The 20,634-nt window shown below is 58.0% G+C and overlaps 1 protein-coding gene and 1 long non-coding RNA gene across 2 annotated transcripts; both read left to right on the forward strand.

Moving 5' to 3' along the window:
- Positions 1 to 3,393: 3,393 nt before the first annotated feature.
- On the forward strand, positions 3,394 to 8,888 carry ZFP36 (ZFP36 ring finger protein). Its single transcript, XM_037884547.2, has 2 exons — positions 3,394 to 3,582; positions 5,379 to 8,888. Exons 1-2 carry the CDS (start codon positions 3,547 to 3,549, stop codon positions 6,363 to 6,365), a joined length of 1,023 nt encoding a protein of 340 aa, XP_037740475.1. The 5' UTR covers positions 3,394 to 3,546; the 3' UTR covers positions 6,366 to 8,888.
- An 8,233-nt stretch (positions 8,889 to 17,121) lies between these two features.
- Positions 17,122 to 19,783, forward strand: LOC119564395. Its single transcript, XR_005223179.2, has 3 exons — positions 17,122 to 18,212; positions 18,641 to 18,660; positions 19,478 to 19,783. It is a non-coding gene; the product is annotated as an uncharacterized LOC119564395 (long non-coding RNA).
- The last annotated feature ends 851 nt before the right edge of the window (positions 19,784 to 20,634 follow it).

Below are 20,634 nucleotides of genomic sequence, written 5' to 3' on the forward strand. Positions count from 1 at the left end.
TCCCGGCTCATCGGGATGCGTTGCCAGTGAGTCACGGCCCGGAAACCTGGGGTCCTGATGCAGAGCCAAACCGGAAGCCCTAGCCCTGTCAGGGCTTTTCGTCTTTCCAGGGGTGTGAGAGGGCATGCGGGCTCCCCTCCCAGCCTACTTTGACATGTTGCCCCCTCACTGGTCCCCCTGCAAGGTCACCCCCAGTGTCATCTAAGCCCGTGCAAAGTGCTAGATCCCCTCTATTTACCTCTTTCCACTCTGAAAACCCACCGTTTATTCCTACCCTTTGTTTCCTGTCTTTGAACCAGTTACCGAGCCAGGAGAGGACCTTCCCGCTTCTCCCATCTCAGCTTACTTTGCTCAAGAGCCTTTGGTGAGGGACCTTGTCAACGGCTTTCTAAAAAACTAGGTACACTATGTCCCCTGGATCCCCCTTGTCCACATGCTTGTGATCCCCTCAAAAAATTCTAGCAGATTGGTGAGGCACGATTTCCCTTTACAAAAGCCGTGTTGACTCTTCCCCAACGATCGTGTTCGTCCATGTGTCTAATAATTCCGCTCTTTACTATCGTTTCAACCAATTTGACCGGTACTGAAGTTAGGCTTATGGGCCTGTAATTGCCAGGATCGCCTCTGAAGCCTTTTTGAAATATCAGCGTCATGTTAGCTAGTGTCCAGTCATCTGGTACAAAGGATGATTTCCGCAACAGGTTACATACCACAGCTAGGAGTTGTGCAATTTCATCTCTGAATTCCTTTAGACCTCTTGGGTGAATGCCATCTGCTCCTGGAGATTTGTTACTGTTTAATGTATCTATTTGTTCCAAACCCGCCTCTTTCGACACTTCAATCTGAGAAGAATGGCTCAGCTATGGGGATCTCCCCCACATCCGCTACCTAACATAGAGCAGCCCAGTGGCTGCTCTGAGATACACCCAGTTGCCCGTGGCCCCAAGGGGCTTTCCCAGAATCGAGGAATAGCTGGGGTGCAGCCAGCATAAACACAAGCTGTGGAATGTGCCATTGGGGATTCCCGGGTAGCCAGTGAAACCAGCTTTCCTGGCCATGTCCTGTCCTCACTCCTTGCTGTTATTCACCTCTGCTACATTCCTCCCCAGAGACAGCTCCACTGTAACACTGCCAGGATGGCTTCTTGTATATACAGGAGGCTAGATTCTGCCTTGTTTATGCCACAAATGAACTAGGAAGCCAAATAACCCAGGCGTCCTGTCTACCTGCCCACCTCCCACTCTAACCACTAGACTCGACTCCTCTCCCAGTGCCAGGTACAAAACCTGGGAGTCCCTGTGTTTGAACTGGGGTGACCAGATATCCCAATTTTATAAGGACAGTCCCAATATCTGGGGCTTCGTCTTAGATATTACCCTCCCCACACGCACTCCCGTCCCGATTTTTCCCACGTGCTACCTGGTCATCCTAGTTCAAAGCACCAGACCCCATTCCTCCCTCAGAGCTGGGGATAGAACCCAGGAGTCCTGGGATGATTGCAGTCACCAGTAGGCCATACGCTCCCCTTTCGGAGTCAAGAACAGAACCCAGGAGTTCCGCCTCACAAGCCTGTGCTCTAACCACTAGACCCCACTCCCCCACCCACAGCAGGAACTGTACCAGGCTGCTCTTAACTTAGGCCTCTGTTTGAAAGCAGACAGGTGAAAGCCCTGGCGAGAGACATAACACAGCAAGGACTGCACAGGACGGTCTAGGTTTGCCCTGCCGGTTGGCTGAGGTTTGTCATTTCCTGAGGCTCGGGGCCGAGTCAGTTTTGCTGTCTCTCTGCAGAGGGGTGCGCCGGCACGCGAGCGTGTGCGTGGGAAACTTCCCGCTTGCTCGTTTGTTTGTTTCCCAAAAGTGTTACGTTGACAATGCGCCTCGCTGCAAGAAAGGGGAACATGGAGCACTCACTGCGCTGAGCGTGCCGGGCTGCTTCCGGAAACTGCCCGCTTCCCGGGCGCTGACGCAGCCCCGACTTACAGGGCGAGGGGCACCGTGAACAGTCCCTGAGTAGCAAACTGAGAACTGAAAGTCTGACGCAACTCGGGCCAGTGCTCCTAGCCTGCAGGGGAGGGGGGTAGGTTGGGGGTGTGGCCAGGGCACACTGTGCTGAGGCTATTCTCTGCTCCCTAGGGTCCATAGGTGGCAGATCGGGGGCGTGACTGGGGTGCGCTGAGTTGTGGCTATTCTCTGCCCCCCCAGAGTCCATTAACAGAGCAGTGGTGGGCCGGGATGGGGAATGCCACCAGATGGCTCTGGCTGGCCAGCCCAGTCTGGCCCGGTCATCTCAGGTCCTGCCTGGGGTGCCAGTGTTGCTTCTTGAGGGGTACTGACAACTGGGCGATTAGGCGCCCCGGCCTGGCCCCGCTCCCCAGCAGGTGTGTTTGTGTGCATGTGTGTGTACGTGAGGGGTCCCATTAGCCAGAGGCCGTGACTTTTCCCCTAACGGCGAGGGGGAAGCAGGGGATGCCCTTCCCACTGTTGGCAAAATCACGGCATTGGGCTCATGTCCCAGACTGCCCGGGAATCGTGACATTGCGAGTTACACAGAGCCTTACCCGTAGGGCGCAGGGCACAAGTTAGAGCAGCCCAAAGGCCACCCTGGTGTGCGTGTGAGTGGCCAGGGGCCCGGCTCGTACTATGGTGCCTTCTGGACTGTGTCACCCGCAGCGCGAGCGGGCCCGCTCTCCGGGCCAGCCGCCCTGGGGCCTGCCAGCTGCCCCACAGCCAGCCGGAGCGGGTTGCGGCCTTTGGCTGGGGGCCGAGAGGCAGCTTGAAAGGACGATGCGGTGTGACCTCTGTTGGAAGAAATGAAAACTGCCAGTGCTGATGGGGAGACGGGAGATTTTATTCCCCTGACCGGGAAACTCTCTGGAATTTATTCTTCAGCTCAACCAGGCCTCTAAGCTTGCCAGGCTCCCCCGGGGGACGATGGGAACAAATCCTATCACCCAGAGGAGCCTGAACTTGCTCCCAGAAGAGCCAAACAGCCCCCCTGACAGCTAACCTTTATCTAGAGTGACCACATTTACCTGGGGTGACCAAGTTGTCGCTGGGTTTTTTGGGGGTTGGGGGGAGGTGTTAGTTGCCTATATAAGACAAAGCCCCTCATGTCGGGATGTCTGGTCACCCTACTTTGACCCCTTCTGGGGTCTGTTTCCCCCCCTCCCACCATCTGTTCATTCCCTCTCTCTCTCTCTCTCTCTCCTCCCTCCCTGGCTTCCCCCGCCCCTCCACCTTTGGTCTGGTCTTTTCCCACGCCCATCCCTCCCCGCCCGCCTCCGGCTCTCGGCTTTTTGATTTATTTATTTATTAATTTTGTTTAACGAGATGAGCTCATGGGAGGCGGAGCTCCAAGAAGCCCCGGCTCGCCTATATAAGGAGCCGGGCAAGCGGCCCCAGCTCAGCTCGGCTCTGCTCAAGCCGTGGAGGCTTTAAAGCAGCTCCCTCCCGGGGGAAGACAGACAGACAGACAGACAGACAGACAGACTCAGTCTCTCCTCTCCTCTCGCCAGCTGCTCCTCGCTCCTCTCCTGCTTCGCCATGAGCTCCATGGTGGATGTAAAAACCCTGTACGAGGTAAGAGGCGATCTCCTCCTGTCTTGGGGGCGTGGGCTGAGTTTCCTGGGCTGGCCCGGCTCCCCCTAAGCTAGGCTAAGACTGACTTATGGGCGGGGGGGGGGGGGGGGGGGTGATTTCTCCTGCCAAAGCTCACAGCTGTGGACTCACCCCGCCCTTATAAATTGTTGGTTTGTCGGCTGACCCAGATGTCACTCGATTGCACAGAATCGCAGCAAAAATCGGGGGGGGGGGAGGTTTAAAAAGCAGCCCCCCCACGAGGAAAAGATCTCGGCTCTGTCTGGCCTCCCCCCCTTTTTGGAAAAAGACAGAAAGTTGCTAAAGCGGGTCGGATCCGGAGTTGAGAACTCGGCTCGATTTGCTTCTCCACGGGCGCCGGGCTGGCCGAGTTCTCGCCGCGGGGGAACTTGGCGTCGCTTCGATTTGATTGTTTGGGGGGGGATTATTTTGTCTCGGGCCCCAGGAAGGAAAGTTTTTGAGGCCGCGGAGCTGGGCGGGCTTGTGTGGGCGACTCCCCAGACCCCCGATTCTCGAGGCCTGGCCCCCAGCTGGGCGGGCGGGGGGGTGTTTAATGCGAAATCCTCGCTGGTGTGAATTCGTTTTGCTCGGTTCTGTTAAGAGCGGAGTGAACAAACCGGGAGCTGATTTTGTGTTTGCGCGCACCCCCCCCCATCACTTCCCCATTCGGTAAATGAAGAGTAGTTGGGGGGGGCCTCAGGAACTGCTTCCAAAGGCAGGACCCCCCTAAATCCCGCCCCCCCAAACTCAGCAACCAGGGGCCGCCTCTGCTGGCCTGGGGGGCGACCCGACTCCCCTCTGCCCGGCGATGGCTTGATTTGGGGGTTGTGGGGGGAGACTCGCGCTCCGGTGCTGATTGAGTGTCTGGCCGCTCGGGTTAATTTACAAAAAGCATTTCGAGAGACGGCCCGGTCCCTCGGGGGGGTCCCCTGCCCCGACTGGGGGTGGGGGACGGGGAAGAGAAATTCCCAGCGGCCAGGGAAGGGTTAAAGTGGCCTAGAATGACGTTCCTCCCTGCTGCCATAGCGAGCTGCGGGGGGGGGGGGGGGTGACTTTCCGCCCCGGGAGGGGGGAAATGCAGAAACTTTGAGTGCAGCAGGAACTTGGGGGGGTGCAGTTAGGGGACTGTGTGTGTGTGGGGCGGTGTTGAGCAGGGCCTCTCTCAGGATCGGTGGAGGACAGAGGACCTCCTGGGGGGGGGGGGAATGGGGGCGAAGTGGAAAGAGTGGAGGAGAAAGGGCAGTTCCCCATTTAGGTTTACACCAGGCTAGGGTACACACCATGGGAATCTGCCCCCTCTTCGGTTCTGTCACTTCTTCCCCACCCCACCCGTGGATTTCTCGGGGGCACCTCGCTTTTTTCCACTCCGGGTGCCCTGCAATCGCCCCCCCCTCCCGTGCAGCAGGCTGGCGGAAGGCCCCTTGCTTTGGAAGGGGGTGTGAGTGTTGGGCGGGGAGGGGGGGGGTCCGTGCCAGTATAAAATCCTCCCTCCTGGGCCCAGCCCAAGTACTTTATAAATAACCCTGGGCCCTGGGCCATGGCAGGGCCTGTGAGTCACCACCGAGCTCAGCCTCGCCCCACCCACCCCCCCTCCCCGGAGAGCCTGGTGCTGGGGAGAGCCAGGTGCTGAGTTTGCTGGAGGCAAAGTGGCCGTGGGGGGGGGGGGGGGGGTTTCGGGCAGTGCCCAGCTCCAGGGGTATCTTCTATGTGCTTCCACCTTGTTTTGTATGAGAGCCAGGCATTAACCCCCCGCCCTTCCCTCTCTCCCCGCCCCCCAGAACCTCTTGATCCTGAATCTGAGTGAGGAGCGGGATGCTCCGGCTGGCTCCGAGCCCCGGGGGGGCAGCGGCGACTCCCACGTCTGGCCCCTGCGCACGGTCTGGAGCCCCAGCACGGAGCAGGCGCTCTCCCTGCCCGAGCCGGCGGCCCCCCGCCCCTCCTTCCGCACCGACCGGTCCCTCAGCCTGATCGAGGGCCGAACCCTGCCGCCCCCCCCGCCCGGCTTCCCCCCGCTGCAGCCCCCGCCGGCCCCCGCCCTCTCGGCCCGCTACAAGACGGAGCTCTGCCGCACCTACAGCGAGACGGGCCGCTGCCGGTACGGGGCCAAGTGCCAGTTCGCCCACGGGGCCGGGGAGCTGCGGAGCCTCAGCCGCCACCCCAAGTACAAGACGGAGCTGTGCCACAAATTCTACCTCCATGGCGAATGCCCCTACGGCTCCCGCTGCCACTTCGTTCACTACCCGGAAGAGCGGGGGCTGGCTGCTTCCCCGCAACTTCTGCGCCAGAGTCTCAGCTACACCGGGGTGCCTGCTGGCCGCCAGGGCTCCCCGCCGCCCGGCGTCTCCGACCTGGCCTCTTTCGCCCGGGCGCCCTCCATCTCCCCGCCTCCCGCCGGCGACCTCCTCTCGCCGTCCTTCACCCGCCTCAACTCGGAGCCTGTGCCTCGCGTGGCCACCCTGGGAGAAGCCCTGGCTGCCTCCTCCTCCGCCCCCGGCGGGCGCTGCACCTGCCGCTGCGGGGGCACCGCCAGGCTGGGCACCTTCGAGAGCCCCCGGGACTACTTCGCCGCCGCCCCGGGGACGCCCGTCGCCTCCGGCCTCCCCAGGACCCCGTCGTCCAACTCGCTCTCCGACCAGGATTGCTACAGCAGCTCGGGCAGCCTCAGCGGCTCCGAATCGCCCGTCTTCGAGATGCTGCCCGCCAGTGGGACCTGGAACGGGACCCGCCGGCTGCCCATCTTCAACCGCATCTCCGTGTCGGAGTGAGCGGCGGGGGGAGGGCTTGCAATAGGATCCAGGCCATGGGAGGGAATCTAATGGGGTGCGGGAGGGGTTAGATGCATCTACGGGGTGGGGTTGCAATCAACTCCCGGGAGCAAAAGGTGACCCCCTGGTCCTGCTTCCAAGGTCCCTCCAGGCGCTGCCCCCTGGCCCCTCCAGCTGCTGGTCCAGATGTTTGGGGAAGGACAGCAGCTCCCCAGCCAGGTGTTGGCAGGAGCTGCTCCTGTCTGGGGGGTAGGGAGTGGGTGGAAGGGGATTGGGGTGGCCTCCCCTGGTGTGGGACATGAGCTCCCCACAGTGGGGGAGGGAAGGAGCAGGGGCACAGGCATCCAGATGTGCACAAAACCAGATACCTGCTGGGCAAGGCAGGCTCCCTGCCTGGCCAGGTGTGGCCACACATTTTAAGTAACCTGCTTCTGCTACCTAACATTGAATGTTGCCACATGTGTGCGGTATCTGCACCATCGCCCTGCCTTCTTCCAACCTAGAAGTGCCAGATGACACCGCCAACGTGCCTTGCCCAACTCCTGCGGTCCGTCTGGGAGTGCTCACCTGCTTCAAACCAAGGACTCCACGCCTCCCCCATGTCAGGCTTTCCACCAGACTCGCCTGTGTTACGGAGGGTGAGGGGAAAGCCCCGGGGGGCCAGCCTGCATCCCTGAAAACAGACTGACTTGGTGGGGAGGGGTGCAGTTTTATGCCCAATATGTAGCAGATTGTTGGGGTGGACCACATCTATATGTGGGGTGTCCAGAGTGGGACAAATTTGGGTCTAATGGTGCTGCTTTCCTCCCCTGCCCTTATCCTTATTTCATGCTGTGAATATTTCAGGAAGGGTTCCCTGAATTGGTTTTTTGGGGGGTGGGATTGGGGGAGCTCAGATCCATCCTGCTTCACCCCCTTTCATAAGGAGCTGGGGGGGGGGGGGGGCAAGGAGTGTCCACGAACAACAAAAGCTTCCTCCACTATCTTTCTGAAATACTGATTTTTAAAAATACAAAATCACCCTCTCTGATTTTAAAAATATACAAATTCCAGTAGCAGCCCCTAACCTTGGAGTAACACTTTAACAAGCAGTGGCCTATTTTGGCTCATTACTGGAGTACTTCCCCTAGGGTTAGTATTTGAGACTGGAGTAATTCTGTTCACTTCATTCAGTGGCTTTCAACTTTTTTTATTTGTGGACCCCTAAAAAATTACCGATGGAGGCGTAGATCCCTTTGGAATTCTTTGACATTGTCTTCTGCAGACCCCCAGGGGTCAGAGGACCACAGGTTGAAAACAACTAGACTTAATTGGTATGAAACAGCTCTGGCTTTAATGTGTGTGTGTGTGAGGGGGGGGGGGGGGGGCAGGATTAATCTACAAAGACAGTAGTGTTACGGCAGTATTTATGCTCTAATGCCTTAAAGGGGAAGATGAGACAATCTGAGCCATCAGTATCTCTGGGTGGAGCAGGAAGGCAGCACTGAAATATCGGGCAGTTTGCAATGAAGATGTGGTGTCCCCCGCCCTTCCAGAATCCAAAGGTCATGGGGAGGGAGGGGTCTTTGTTCCACCCCCGTTAGCCACCCCATGCAAACGGTCAATGTGACAGCAAGGTTGACCTTGATTTCCGGGGAGTTGGTCTCCAAAGCCATAGTGTTAAACCGGTCTGGCCTTGCCATGTAGTGAGCATTTTGTGAAGGGGTGGGAGAGGAGATGCACTGAGTTTGCCTTGCGAGGCAAGGTGGTGAAGTGCTCCCCAGTCCAGCCCAGCCTCTCCTCTCTTGCTTGCAGCTGGTGTAAATCAGGAGGAAATGGACTTGCACCAGTGTTGCCAACCCCATATGGGCAAACTCATAACCTCCCAGCCCCCAAAAATAAAAAAAAATCTTGAGCGTGGTTTTAAAAGGCTGCAGGTTTTTAAAAACCGACAAATCAGTTCCCATTTCTCCCCCCGCCCCAAACCCCGCAGGCTAAAAACTTGCTTTTTTTTCCCCTTGTAAAGGCAAGCAAAGGTACAGCTCTGGTCACATGACTCCTGAATCTTGGGGTTTCAGAACTGCTCTAAACCTCACACGGCTTTGGCAACACTGGTATCGAGCTCTGAATCCCACTGTGGTCGCTTGGGACGTCCCCTTTGCAGCTCGGAGGCCTAGTGAGATCTTTCATGTTCCGTTTTCTGTGCTAACGATTCCCTGCTTTTTAAGTGTTGCTCTTGGAAACAAAAACCAAACAAGCTCATGTTTACCTTTGTAATGATAGAAGAGAAACCAAAATTATTTATAGAACCTTATTTATTCAAGACAGAATTTTATATTATATTTATCTTTTTGTAATATTCTGAAATAATATATATTTTTCCCTGGTATTAAAAAGTTAATTCAAGAGAACCCAGTGAGATGTAACCATGGAGTAATAGGAGTGACAAATGTTTTTTTAAAATCATCATTGTGGTGTTTTATTGCTGAATCTTGAGGATTTAAAAAAAGATGTGAAAATAATAAAACAAAGCCAGCCATGAGATTGGACTGTGTATGTGTGTGATGGCCCTACAGCCTGGGTAGTGTGTGATGGGTCAGTGTACCCCCACCGCAAGTCTCCACGTATCTGAAGAGTGTAGAGCAAAGAACATGCACGGAGGGCCTGAAATTCCATTATGGGACACCATGTGTCGGAGGGCATCTACCTCCCCCCCCCCACCTGCTCTCTGAGCATCTTACAAAACATGGGGTTATTAATAAGAATGGGGGTGGGGGAGGAATCTACAGAGGCTGAACGGGAGATGATCTCTGCCCCAAACAGCTTCCAATCAACCCCTCAGAGAGGGGAAACTGAGGCATGGCTCAACAAAGAGGAAGGATGGCCCAGTGGTTATGGGATATCCATTGGGAGTGAGGTGCCTAGATCTCTTTGAGGAGCTGGGTGTCAGGACCTAACTCCTTTAGCCTGAAGGGAGAGTTCTAGCTTCCATAAATAAGCTTTGGAAGAACAATCACGGCAGGTGAGCCCATAATTGCCTGCCTCTAAAGCAGCCAGTACTGGTAAGAGATATGGCCATGTCAATGCATTGTTCTGGAAAGGGATTTTCTTCCCAGCTGCGTTATGGGGATCCAGGAAGCATTTCCTTCATTTTACAGGTAGCAGCCCTGGGATTTGAATTTAACCACAAGACTGTCTGGTCTGCCCAGATTGGGGTGGGACATCTCTCTCCATTCCCGTCACCCATTTGCTTGGAGTACAGTCATGGGCTAATCTCGCCCAGCTCGCTTTAATCAAGCTAGCTAGAGCAGGAGGACGGCAAGTAATTACCATGGGGTCTGGGTGAGCTTGTCAAGTCTTTGCTGAAGCCTGTGGCTTGCTGCTCCGGGCTGGCTAGGTTAAAGCTAGCACGGGTATGTCCACTGCAATCTTCCTCCCCGAGAAGCTTGATCGGTTTAGATTTGGCTCAGGCCTGCCCGGGCGGTGGCCGTGAGTGGTGGCACGTCCCCAGGTGATGAGCGCAGGCCAAATGCTGTGTTTCCTTCCCCCTTTTCACGGGCTGCCCTCGTCACAGCTGACGCCAGCAGGGCGCGGCCGGTCCCTACCAAGGGCACGTCAACAAAGCGCTTTGCGCAAGGCCCCGTCCCCGCCCAGACTGGAGGAACCGGCCCGTTGAGCGGCCCCCGCCCAATGCCTTCGGTAAACAAGCTGGCTTGGGAAACCCAGCCGCGCCCGCCAGCACCCAGCCGAGCAAGGCCCAGGCTGAGCTGAGGGGGAGCGCTGGGTGGTTGGGCCTGTGTGAGAAGCCACCCACGGTGGGGCCCCAAACACTGTGGCACCAGGAGGCCAATTCCCTCATGAGCGGTTTCATCCCATGGGCCCCCAGTGCCAAACTTCGCCTGCCCTAGCTGGTTCTTGACGGCCGGGCAGGGGCAGCAATGGGAGTCCTGTATCTGTTAAGGCCAGAAGGGAACACCCAGATCATCTGCTTTGACCTCCCTACAAGGCAGAGAGTTCTGCCCTCCCGGTATCAATGGGAAACAGGTGTTTGGGAAGCACTGAGATCCAGGCCCCGCTTTGCCAGGTGCTGCTCAGACCCCGGCTGAGAATCAGGGCCCATTGTGCCAGGCGCTGCACGGACCCCGATCGAGCTCAGGGCCCCCGTTGTGCCAGGCGCTGCACAGACTCTGGTCACGACTGGCTAGAGTAGGGGTGGCTTCGGGTTGGAATTCCCCCTCCACAGCCAGGCTGGAGGGATTCTCCCTCGAGAGGGGGCTGGGTTCTCATGGTGGCTGCATTGCTCCTGCTCAGTGGGGCCAGCTTCCAGGCCGACCGCAGGGCTCTCCCTCTTGGTAGGGCCTGCCGGAGCTTCTGGGAGCACGGCTGCATTCAGCATGTGCTGGGATGCACTGGTTGGGGGTCCGTTCCCCTGGCTTTGGTTTTGGTTTGTTCTTTGTGGTGTTGGTCCCTGCCAATTTCCCCTGGTGGAGGGGCTAAGGGGGGTTCTCCGTGGGGTTCCCTGCAGCTGGGTTCCTTTGACCCACAAGCCAGGGGCTTGGAGCCTGACTGCTGCACTGTGGCGGGTGTGTTGCTGAGTAGAGGTAAGTCTTTTGGCTGTGCGACTGTAAAATCTGCCTCTCGAAGGGGTAAATCTACAGCGATGTTTCCCGGCCCAGGAGGGACGCCGGAGCATGGTTGGGTTCCTGTTTTTCCCCTTGTCTACTCCTGCAGTTAAGTAGTTTTTTTTCCAATGCCCCCCGGCCCTGGCGACTTCCTTCTGTCTCCAGGGCGTGTCCTGGAGGTTGAGGAGCAGAGCCAGGCCCTAGAGATGGGGGTGAACAGCCCGAGGAGCCGGGTCGAGCCAGCGCTGTTTCTAAACAGACTCCGGTGGGGGCATGGTGGGTCCTGTGAGCCGGTGGAGTTTGAGGGAGGTGATGCGGATGATGCGGGTGTCTCTGACTCCTTGCTCCTTCCTGATGGCCCAGCCCGCCAGCTGGCTAGGAAGGGTGCGGCTGGCGTGCGGGAGACGCGCGACTTCGCAGATCGCGCTAAAGGGACATGGGGGAGTCGAGGCTGAGGCTGACCCCCCGGCTTCCAGCGCTCTGTTCACTCCCCGGCCCTTGTCCCGAGAGAGACCTCAGCTGATCACCCAGGTGCCAACTTTCCTTTTCCTGGGTGGGTGCTCCACCCCTTCCCCCAAGGCCCCACCCTGCTCCACCTCTTCCCGCCCCCTCCTTCCAATGCCCCGCCCCCTCCCCCAGCACCTCCCACCACAGCTGATTGGTGGGTGCTCCAGCCCCGGAGCCCCCGCGGAGTCGGCGCCACCTGTGGCTGATCGTGGGAAGCGTCTCCATCTCACTACGTTGAGGAAGCACGTGGGGCGTGGCCAAGATAGACAGGCCTCCACGGGGCCCATTGTGTTCGAAGTACTTGCCGCTCACCAGTGTGTCTCCTTGGCCCTCTGCATCTAGCCTCGATGGCCTCTCGAAATATTAACGGCGGCTGTGCGGGTCATAAAAGGGCACAACTCTTGGAAGCTCTCCACCCAGGAGGGGCTGATCTCGTCCTTCCGCAAGAGGGGCGCTCAGACCCTGCTAAGCCAGGGGGCTGGCTGAAGGCACGGGAAGGGGACGCTGTCTTGGGTCGTGGCTCTGATGTCGACTGGGGAAGCCGTTCTCTTTTCCCGGCGTGCAAGGGCACGGATCCTCTCTGTGCAGGAGATGGCACGGGGCCGGCTCCTCCGGGTAGAGACGCGTACGAGCGCGGTCGTTTTCAATCTTTTCACTGTGCCTGCCCCTGCTCTGGGCCAAGAGCTTGGCTCCTTTTCTGCAGACACTTGCCCAAGCCATTCTGGGCTGTGACCCGGATACTATTATTGACCCGGGAGGAGATTTCAGTCGCACTGTAGATTATGAAAAGGAGGACTTGTGGCACCTTAGAGACTAACAAATTTATTTGAGCATAAGCTTTCGTGAGCTACAGCTCACTTCACTGAATGCATCCGATGAAGTGAGCTGTAGCTCACGAAAGCTCATGCTCAAATAAATTGGTTAGTCTCTAAGGTGCCACAAGTCCTCCTTTTCTTTTTGCGGATCCAGACTAACATGGCTGTTACTCTGAAACTGTAGATTATGTTTTAGACGGGAACCACGCCAGCCGTCAGCCAGGGAACTGTACTGTCTCCTGCAGACCTTTGGGCTAGTAGCTGTTTGGAAGGTGAGGTCAGGTCTCAGGGGCTAGACTGGATCACTTTTATACCACGAAGGCCAGTGTGGATGTGTTTGTTCACTCTGCCGTGTCTCCCACTCGTTTGTCTGAGCATCGTCCGGGCTCTGCCGGCGTCTCTCCCTCTCCCTGCCGGTGCTTTCATACCAAACCGTTACAGGACGTGTTTGGGGAGCGTCGGTGGCAGGGCACGTGGCTGTACAAGTCCCTGAGACAGTGGTGGGATGTCGGTGAGGTCCAAATCCGCATACCCAGGCTGCCATCAGGCCCTAGAAAGAGAGATCTTAGGCCTTCGTGGCGACTCTGATGTGGGAAACCCGGCGCAGATTCACCAGACCTTCCCGGAGAAGACCCAGCTCCGGAACTGCTTGCTGGAAGAGATGGTGCCAGGAGCCCTGGCCCGGTTGTCTCCACTGCGTGAAACTGACGCTCCCACAAGGTTCTTTTTTGGGTTGGAGACAAAGCCTACCGCCCGTCGGAAAGCAGCGGTTCCCTTGACAGCGCTCTGCCCCTGCAGCCTGGGATGCCCTGGCATGGCGGGAGCTGCGCCTGTCTGACCCTTGAGGAACAGCGGTGCCGAGATGCCCTGCTGGCACGGCAGGAGCTCTCTGATGCAGTCCAGCAGCCTTCTACAGGCCAGGCCCCAGGTACTGAAATCGACAAGCCTCTGGCATCTTATCGGTCCTGTTTTTTTTCTAGCCGTGCTGTCTCCAGGAGAAAGAGCTGCTCTCCGTTTTCCTCAGGGCAGCAGCCACCCTGCCGTACAAAAAGGGGGAATCTCTGTGATCTACAGCACGGAAGATCTTTCTCTCTCTCTCCTCTGTTCTGATGATAAAGTTTTGCCCAGGGCCTGCGCCGGCCGAATGCTTTGACGCACCCCGATCTGACACATGGCATTGCTAACCGCCGCCCACCTAATCATTTGTTTTTAATTGGTGATGTCTTAATCGTTAGCAAACCTTGTCATCTGGAGGTGGGACTTGTTTCAGAGGGCCAGGAGAAGGCCTGTGACAGAGTGACTCGTCGTCGTCTTCTGCAGATGTTAGAAGCTTTCAGGACCGGGCCAGCGTTCTCGTCCTATATTTCTTTATTGGACCACAATGATTTGAATGATTCAAGATTAACCGGGGTCTTAATGCCTGGACAATCCCGGAGGGTTGGCCACCCTATGCAAGGCAGCCTGCAGAACTGGCTCTGCCTCCTGCCCGGATTCTCCTTTCAGGGACAGATTTGGATTGCCAACCGTCTTGTGACCTCAGAGTCGGGGCGCTGGCTAGTATGGCTGGACCCTCTCCCGGGCCTTTGGCACCGGATTCAGAAGGATAGTAACCATTTTTTCAAATAGTTACTGCTGGTTGCACCCAGCTGTGCTGTTCCCGCCATGAGACGAGGGTGGGGGCACCCGGGGCTCATTGATTTCCTCTGCAGGGTGGCGGCCTCCGGCCCCAGGTGCTGTGTTCTCCTCCCCATTGGCCTGGAAGCCCATGCCTTCCCTCTCATCCATCGTGCTGGGGGGATGAGCTTTGACGCTCACCCATTTTTGCTGGCCCCGGGTTGATTACAGCGTCTGGGTTTGCCACCCTTCCAGTTCAGTGGGCTGCGGAGTATTTTCAGGCAGTTTTTGTGGGGGTTGTTCTTCTGGGGGGCATCCCTTTGTCCCCTTCACTGGCTAGCTTCTCTCCCTCTGGACAAGGTCCTTGTGCAGCCAGACAGACTGTTTTCCTGGAAGGGTTTGGTGAATGTTCCTTTCGCCCCCGTGATCAAGAAGCAGGTCTGCAGCATGTGGGGCAGTTTGCCACCCTCTCTGATCACCCTGATACAGCCTGGAGGATGCCCCTGGTGACTCTCTGTCCCCAGCTCAGATGACATTGTAGAAACCTCCTCCCAAGGCTACTCTCCGGTGACTTGCAGCGAAAGGTCCTGCATAACATGGCAGCAGCTGGTCTCTGCATGCACCCTCTCTCACCCCAGAGGCGTTTGCGCTGAGTTCCCTTTCTAGACGGCTTTCGACACCTACATGGCCCAGGCCTGATTCCTCTTTTGCTTTATTGCAGCAGCTTCTCAGCCCTTCGCAGACTGAGATACAGAGCTCGCATTTGCCCATTTTCCTGCCTGGTTCCCTTTTTGCTGGGTCAGCCATTTAGAAATCTCACCAGAACAGACCGGCCTCGGGGGACAGTGACGTGATGTGCTAGGCCTGTTTGTGGCCCAGCTGCTGGTCGATTACCCCTTTTGTAAGTTGACTTGTAACCTGGACACTTTTTGGGGCGTTAACAATCGGTTGGGTGAACTTTGATGCTGCAGCTTTAGTGATCCAGGTTTAATGTTCGCTTAAGCCATGTTGTGCTTTATTTTATGGTTCATATCTTTTGGGGGTATATAGTGTAATTTTATAACATTTGTAATCGTTTTTAATATGATTTTTATGGGAATAAAGGTGTCTTTTCTCTCTTTCTCTCGTCCCAGCCTCTCTGGCAAACAGGGAACGTCTGATCCATTATCACAAGCCCCGTCCTCTCAGCCTGTTCCCGAGGGCGGGGAAGGGGCAGCGCCTGGCATCTGCCCAGCGAGGCAATTTGGCTCAGAGCAATGTGAGCCGCACGGTCAGAGAGTAAAGTCTGGGGAAGGAAATCAAAGTACAGGGACACCCTCTCCTCCTGCTTCACTCACATGTATTGCACACACTCCCATCACATTCATACCGGGGTGCCATTATTGTCTTGCAGCCATCCACTATCACAACACATCTATCTATCTATCTATCTATCTATCTATCTCCATACACCACATTTATCTAATCTCCAAACACACTCACCTTTTCCTTTCTTTCTTTCTCTCTCTCTCTCCCTCTCCCTCTCCCTCTCTCCCTCTCCCCCAGGAAGTATTTCTTCACACAACGCACAGTCAACCTGTGGAACTCCTTGCCAGAGGATGTTGTGAAGGCCAAGACCATAACAGGGTTCAAAAAAGAACTAGGTAAGTTCATGGCGGATAGGTCCATCAATGGCTATTAGCCAGGATGGGCAGGAATGGTGTCCCTAGCCTCTGTTTGCCAGAAGCTGGGAATGGGCGATAGGGGATGGATCACTTGATGATGACCTGTTCTGTTCACTCCCTCTGGGACACCTGGCATTGGCCACTGTCGGAAGACAGGATACTGGGCTAGATGGACCTTTGGTCTGACCCAGTAGGGCCGTTCTTATGTTCCCTCTTGCCCCACATCTTTCTCTCTCCTTCCATGGTGCCAAAGTGAAGTTACTCAGGGGTACCTCAGCCCCCAGCACTGGGTGAGGCTCAGGAATTCTGGGGGGTTGGGCCCAAGCGGCACCCCCAAAGTCCAGCCCTTTGGGACAGAGCAACGAGCTGCACAGAGGAGGCCCTGGAGTTTGTTGGGGCTCTTTGCTAGGGACGTGTTCGAGTGGCAAATTTCAGCTCCCAGGTGACACGGCTAACACGCCCGCAAGTTTGCGGAGGCTCAGATCCAGCAGTTCTGGGCCACTTTCTTACCTGTCCGGTGAGTTTAACTCTTACCGGGGTGCGTACTTAGGAGTTAAACTCACCTGCCATCCGGTCACGTTGAGGCCCAGCCTGCTGGTGCGACGGGCTGATCCCACACTCCAGAAAGAAACCCAGGACTTCTGGGGTTTCGCAATCCCACCCCCGCATCTCTGTTTCAGCCCGTGCTGCAGATATGGCCAGACGGGCTGCGTCAATGGCAGAGGCCCCATCATAAAGTGGCCATGAAGGACATGAGATATGGGGCACGCACTGAGCTGTCGGATGGGATGCTTCACAGACCGGCTGGCAGGGTCCCTGTGGGACTATTGTTTGGAAAACCGGGCCTGAACTGTGCAGGAGCTTTGGAGATAACGGAACCCAGGAGTTCTGTCTCCCAGCACCTCTCCCACCACCACCACCCTGCTCTAACCACTAGCCCTCACTCTCCTCCCAGAGCTGGGATAGAACCCAGGAGTCCCGGCTCCCAGCCCCCCCCCCCAACCACTAGACCCCACTCCCCTCCCAGAGCTGGGAACAGAACCCAGGCGTCCTGGCTCCCAGCCCCCCTGCTCTAACCACTAGCCCCCACTCCCCTCCCAACGTCAGCAATGGAACCCACTGCCCGTGGGGCTCGTGTTTACCACCCGCCGACTCTTTCCAGGCCGGAGAAAGTGACGTGACCCTGTGCAAGTCCCCTGTGCGGAGACGTCTGCGGCCCCTCCCCGCCCCCCCCAACCCCAGGCGGCCTCCCCAGCTTCCCCTGTGCAATGGAAAGGGGAAGTGGCCCCCAGCTCTCTCTGCAGCAGCTCAGCACATTCAGTTCCTGTGGTGGTGCAACTGGGGGCCGGGCCAGGGCCAGGGCTGCTGAGGGGGGGCGGCTTCCGCTTTCCTCCTCTCAGGAGGGAAACTGGGCTTGTCAGCGGACAGCAGGGGTGGGGGGGTGGGGGCGCGGGAGCTGCCGTGGCAAGGGAAGGGGGCTGGCTGAGCTGCCGGGCCTTTTTCATGCCCGCCCCACGGCACAGCTGGGGAGTGGGGCGAGGGGGGAGCGCTCCTGGCTAGAGGGCGATCTGCGGTGGGAAACGGCAGCTCCAGTCCTGGCCTGGCCAGGGGGAGGCGACGCAGGGACCGGCTGGGCCAGGGGCAGGGGAAACACAGAGACCGGCTGGGCCAGGGGGACGGGACGCAGGGACCGGCTGGGCCAGGGGGTCGGGACACAGAGAGACCGGCTGGGCCAGGGGGTCGGGACGCAGGGACCGGCTGGGCCAGGGGGTCGGGACGCAGGGACCGGCTGGGCCAGGGGGACACAGAGAGACCGGCTGGGCCAGGGTGGGACTATGTAGAGACTGGCTGGGCCCGCGAGGGAATGACGCAGAGACCGGCTGGGCGTGTGGGACAACATAGAGACTAGCTAGGCCAGGTGTGTGTGTGGTGCGGGGGCGCTCTCAGCCATCCCCGGGACCCTCTCTGGCTCAGGGGTCTTGTCCCACGCCAGCCTGGCTGCAGGGGACTCTTGCTTTGCAGCATAGCCGAAGGCTGAGTCTTCTGGGGGTGCCTTTAGCCCCCCCACCTTGCTCCTGAGCCTATATTGCCTCTACCTCTCTGACCCTGGATGCTACTCAGCGCCATGGGGCACCTCTAGGTTGCCGGTTCGAACCCCATGGGGTGAGACACATCTAGCTGGGCTCAGCTTGGCTCCGACAGTCCCTCAATTAGGGGTCTCCGAATCGAGGCGCAAACGGGCCACAGTCACTGACCTCCCCCCTCCCAGCTAATTCCATGGACCGTGGTGTCTGGGTGCTTTGCAATCTGGAAGCGGTTTATCCTCTCACTACCTTGTGGGGCAGGGCAGGGCCACTACCTCCATTGGCCAGATGGGGAAACTGAGGCACCAAGAGGCTAAAGGTCTCTCTGGCCGAACAGGGCGCTGAACCTGAGCCAGATGACTGGACACCCACCCACGGGACACCCACCCAGCCTTCCGTGGTCCCCACTCGCTTCCCAGAGCTGGGGAGAGAACTCAGGACTCGTCATTTGCAGGCCCCCCTGGCCTAAGCGCCCGGGATCCCTCCCCACCCGGAGTGGGCTGAGTCTAACACAAGCCAACAGCTGGGAGTTGCCGCTGGACAAATTCAGCCTGGAAATAAGGTGTCTGTTTTTAACGGGGAGGGTAATGAACCACTGACCAGGGGGTTGTGGTGGCTTTTCCATCACTGGCAATTATTAAATCAAGACGGGTTGTTTTTTCCTGCGTTATCTGGAGGCTGTTTTCTGACCTGTGTTATCCGGAGGTGTGTGTTTGTGTGTGTGTGTGTGTGTGTGTGTGCGCCCCTCTCTGGCCTTGCAATCTATAAAAATCCGGGTCTTGGCTAGCACCCAAAATGCTAGGCACCCCCCCCTTTCTTTCCCTCTGGGGCCGTACCCACGCTGAGGACAGGCTGTGGGGTGTCAAAACCCCAAGAGAAATCCCCTCCTTGCAGGGCCCAGCGTCCCCTCCCTCCCCCCCCCCCGGGCGCAGCTCTTCGCAGTGTCTATATTTGGCTCTGACTGGTGGTTTTTCTATTTTTCTATTGCAGATCAGTGAGTGACGTCCCAGGTAGGAAACTCACAAGACCGTGGGGGGTGGGGGGGTGTTACTGCTCAGCCGCCACGTGCGGGGAGGTGGGGGGCACTGTGGTGGCTGTGGAGGGCATGGGGGGGGGGCTGTGCCCCACCCCACCCCTGGGCTGCCTTACCCTCTGGCACACCCTGGTGGGAGCTCAGGGCTGCCCTCCCGCGTGGGGAGGCGGGTAGGGTGACCAGATCTCCCGATTTTATAGGGACAGTCCCGATTTTGGGGTCTTTTTCTTATATAGGCTCCTATTACCCCCCACTCCCGTCCCGATTTTTCGCACTTGCTGTCCGGTCACCCTAGGAGGGGAGGTGGAGGCTGAGGATGGGCTGGGGAGCGGGGGGTGTCAGAACACATTGTGTCCCTCCGCCTCGAACCCGCAGGAGGACCCCCTCCCCCAAACAAACCCACCCCAGCGATGTGACGCAAACAGCCCTTGGCTTCCCCACTCCTGGCCCACTGCTGAGTAGGATCCTCCCTCCCCGCCTGCCTCCCGCATTTCCCATTCCCACTCTCCTGCCCTCCCTCCCACGCAACTCCAGCCAGCCTGCCATAAAAGGCAATTCAAGGAACTGATACCAGCAGAGTCACTGGGGGGGAGGAGGAGGGAGGGGGACCTATGCAGTTCTCAGCAAGCGGGGTGTCCTCCCTGCCCCCGCTGCAGAGACAGAAAGGCCTGGCACTCACAGGCGTAGCCGGCATGTCATGGCACCTGGGTTCCATTCCTGGCACCACTGGCTGACCCCCCCCCCGGCCATTCGCTTCTTCTCTGCCTCAGTTTCCCCATCCTTTGTCTCACTAGACTGTTTGCTCACCGGGGCGGGAGCTGTTCCTGGGCCGCATCGGGCACGAGGGGGGTGCTGATCTCGATAAAGGCTGCAGCAACAAAGGGAACGTCGCCACGGAGTCAAAGTCCGACTGGCTGCATGGATCTAAGGTGTACGTTCGCCCAGGTTCTGGGGTTCAACGTTCAGAATGGTGTCAGGTTACCTGGTCTAAAGTACCCGTGGATATTCTTATTAGCTGCATATATGCTGCACCCTGCTGAAGTCTGAGCCTCACTCGGCAGCGTGGGGCAGTGAGTTCCACCCGCCAACCTGCACTGTGTTTAATTAAAAAAAGAAGTGGGTCCAATTCTCTGCAGGTTCAAACTGACGCAGCTCCACTGTTTCCGATTTCCACCAGCAGGGGCCCCGTATTTCTCATGATCAGCCCGTGGTCTTGTGTTACGGCAGGAGGGTAAATAAAGAAAGCCATTGTGTCTAAATCCCCTAGACTGGGTTAAAAAGCCCAACCGTGGTAGGTGTAGCCGCCCAGGGATTGCGGCTCCCCCTGGGGTGGGGCTCAGCAGCCGACTAAAAAGCCACGTGGCCTGCGCAACCCAGGGGGTGACTGTTCGGTGCTAAGATGCAGCCACCTCTGGTGTGGAACGCAGCACTGGGTTAGCGGCAGACAAGTTTAGGACAGGAAGTGAAGGAGAACCCTATATGCCACTGAAAGAGGATGTTGGGCCCAGCACGAGACTCATGAGAACAGCTCTACCGGGGCAGCGAGTGGCCAGAAGCCAAGCCTGCGCCTCCCTCGCCCCACTGCCCCCTGAGAGGAGCAGGAGGTGGGGCAAGAAAGACAGGAGACGAGGGGAATGGGAAAGAAAGGAAGTAGATGAGGGAGAGGCCGGCGGGGGCTGAGGCCGGGTGTCCAGAAGCGGCTGCAAGCGACTGGCGGCCCGTGCCCATTGCTGGCTCCGTGCCCCTGGCAGGGACGCGGCCTTGTGGGTCCTGCGTCACGGCCACAGGCTCCCAGCCGCCTGTGGAATGCGGGCCGGGAGTCAAGGGCAGCTGGAGTGGTACAGAGCCGAGCTTCTCGGGCCAGCAAACAGCTGGGGCGCCGATGCAGCCGGGGGCGCTGATGCAGCCGCGGGAGCTGCCGACCCCAGGGGCCCTCTCTCGCCCCACACGC

The sequence above is a fragment of the Chelonia mydas genome, chromosome 23 (assembly GCF_015237465.2).
Source record: "Chelonia mydas isolate rCheMyd1 chromosome 23, rCheMyd1.pri.v2, whole genome shotgun sequence".
Taxonomy (NCBI): domain Eukaryota; kingdom Metazoa; phylum Chordata; order Testudines; family Cheloniidae; genus Chelonia; species Chelonia mydas.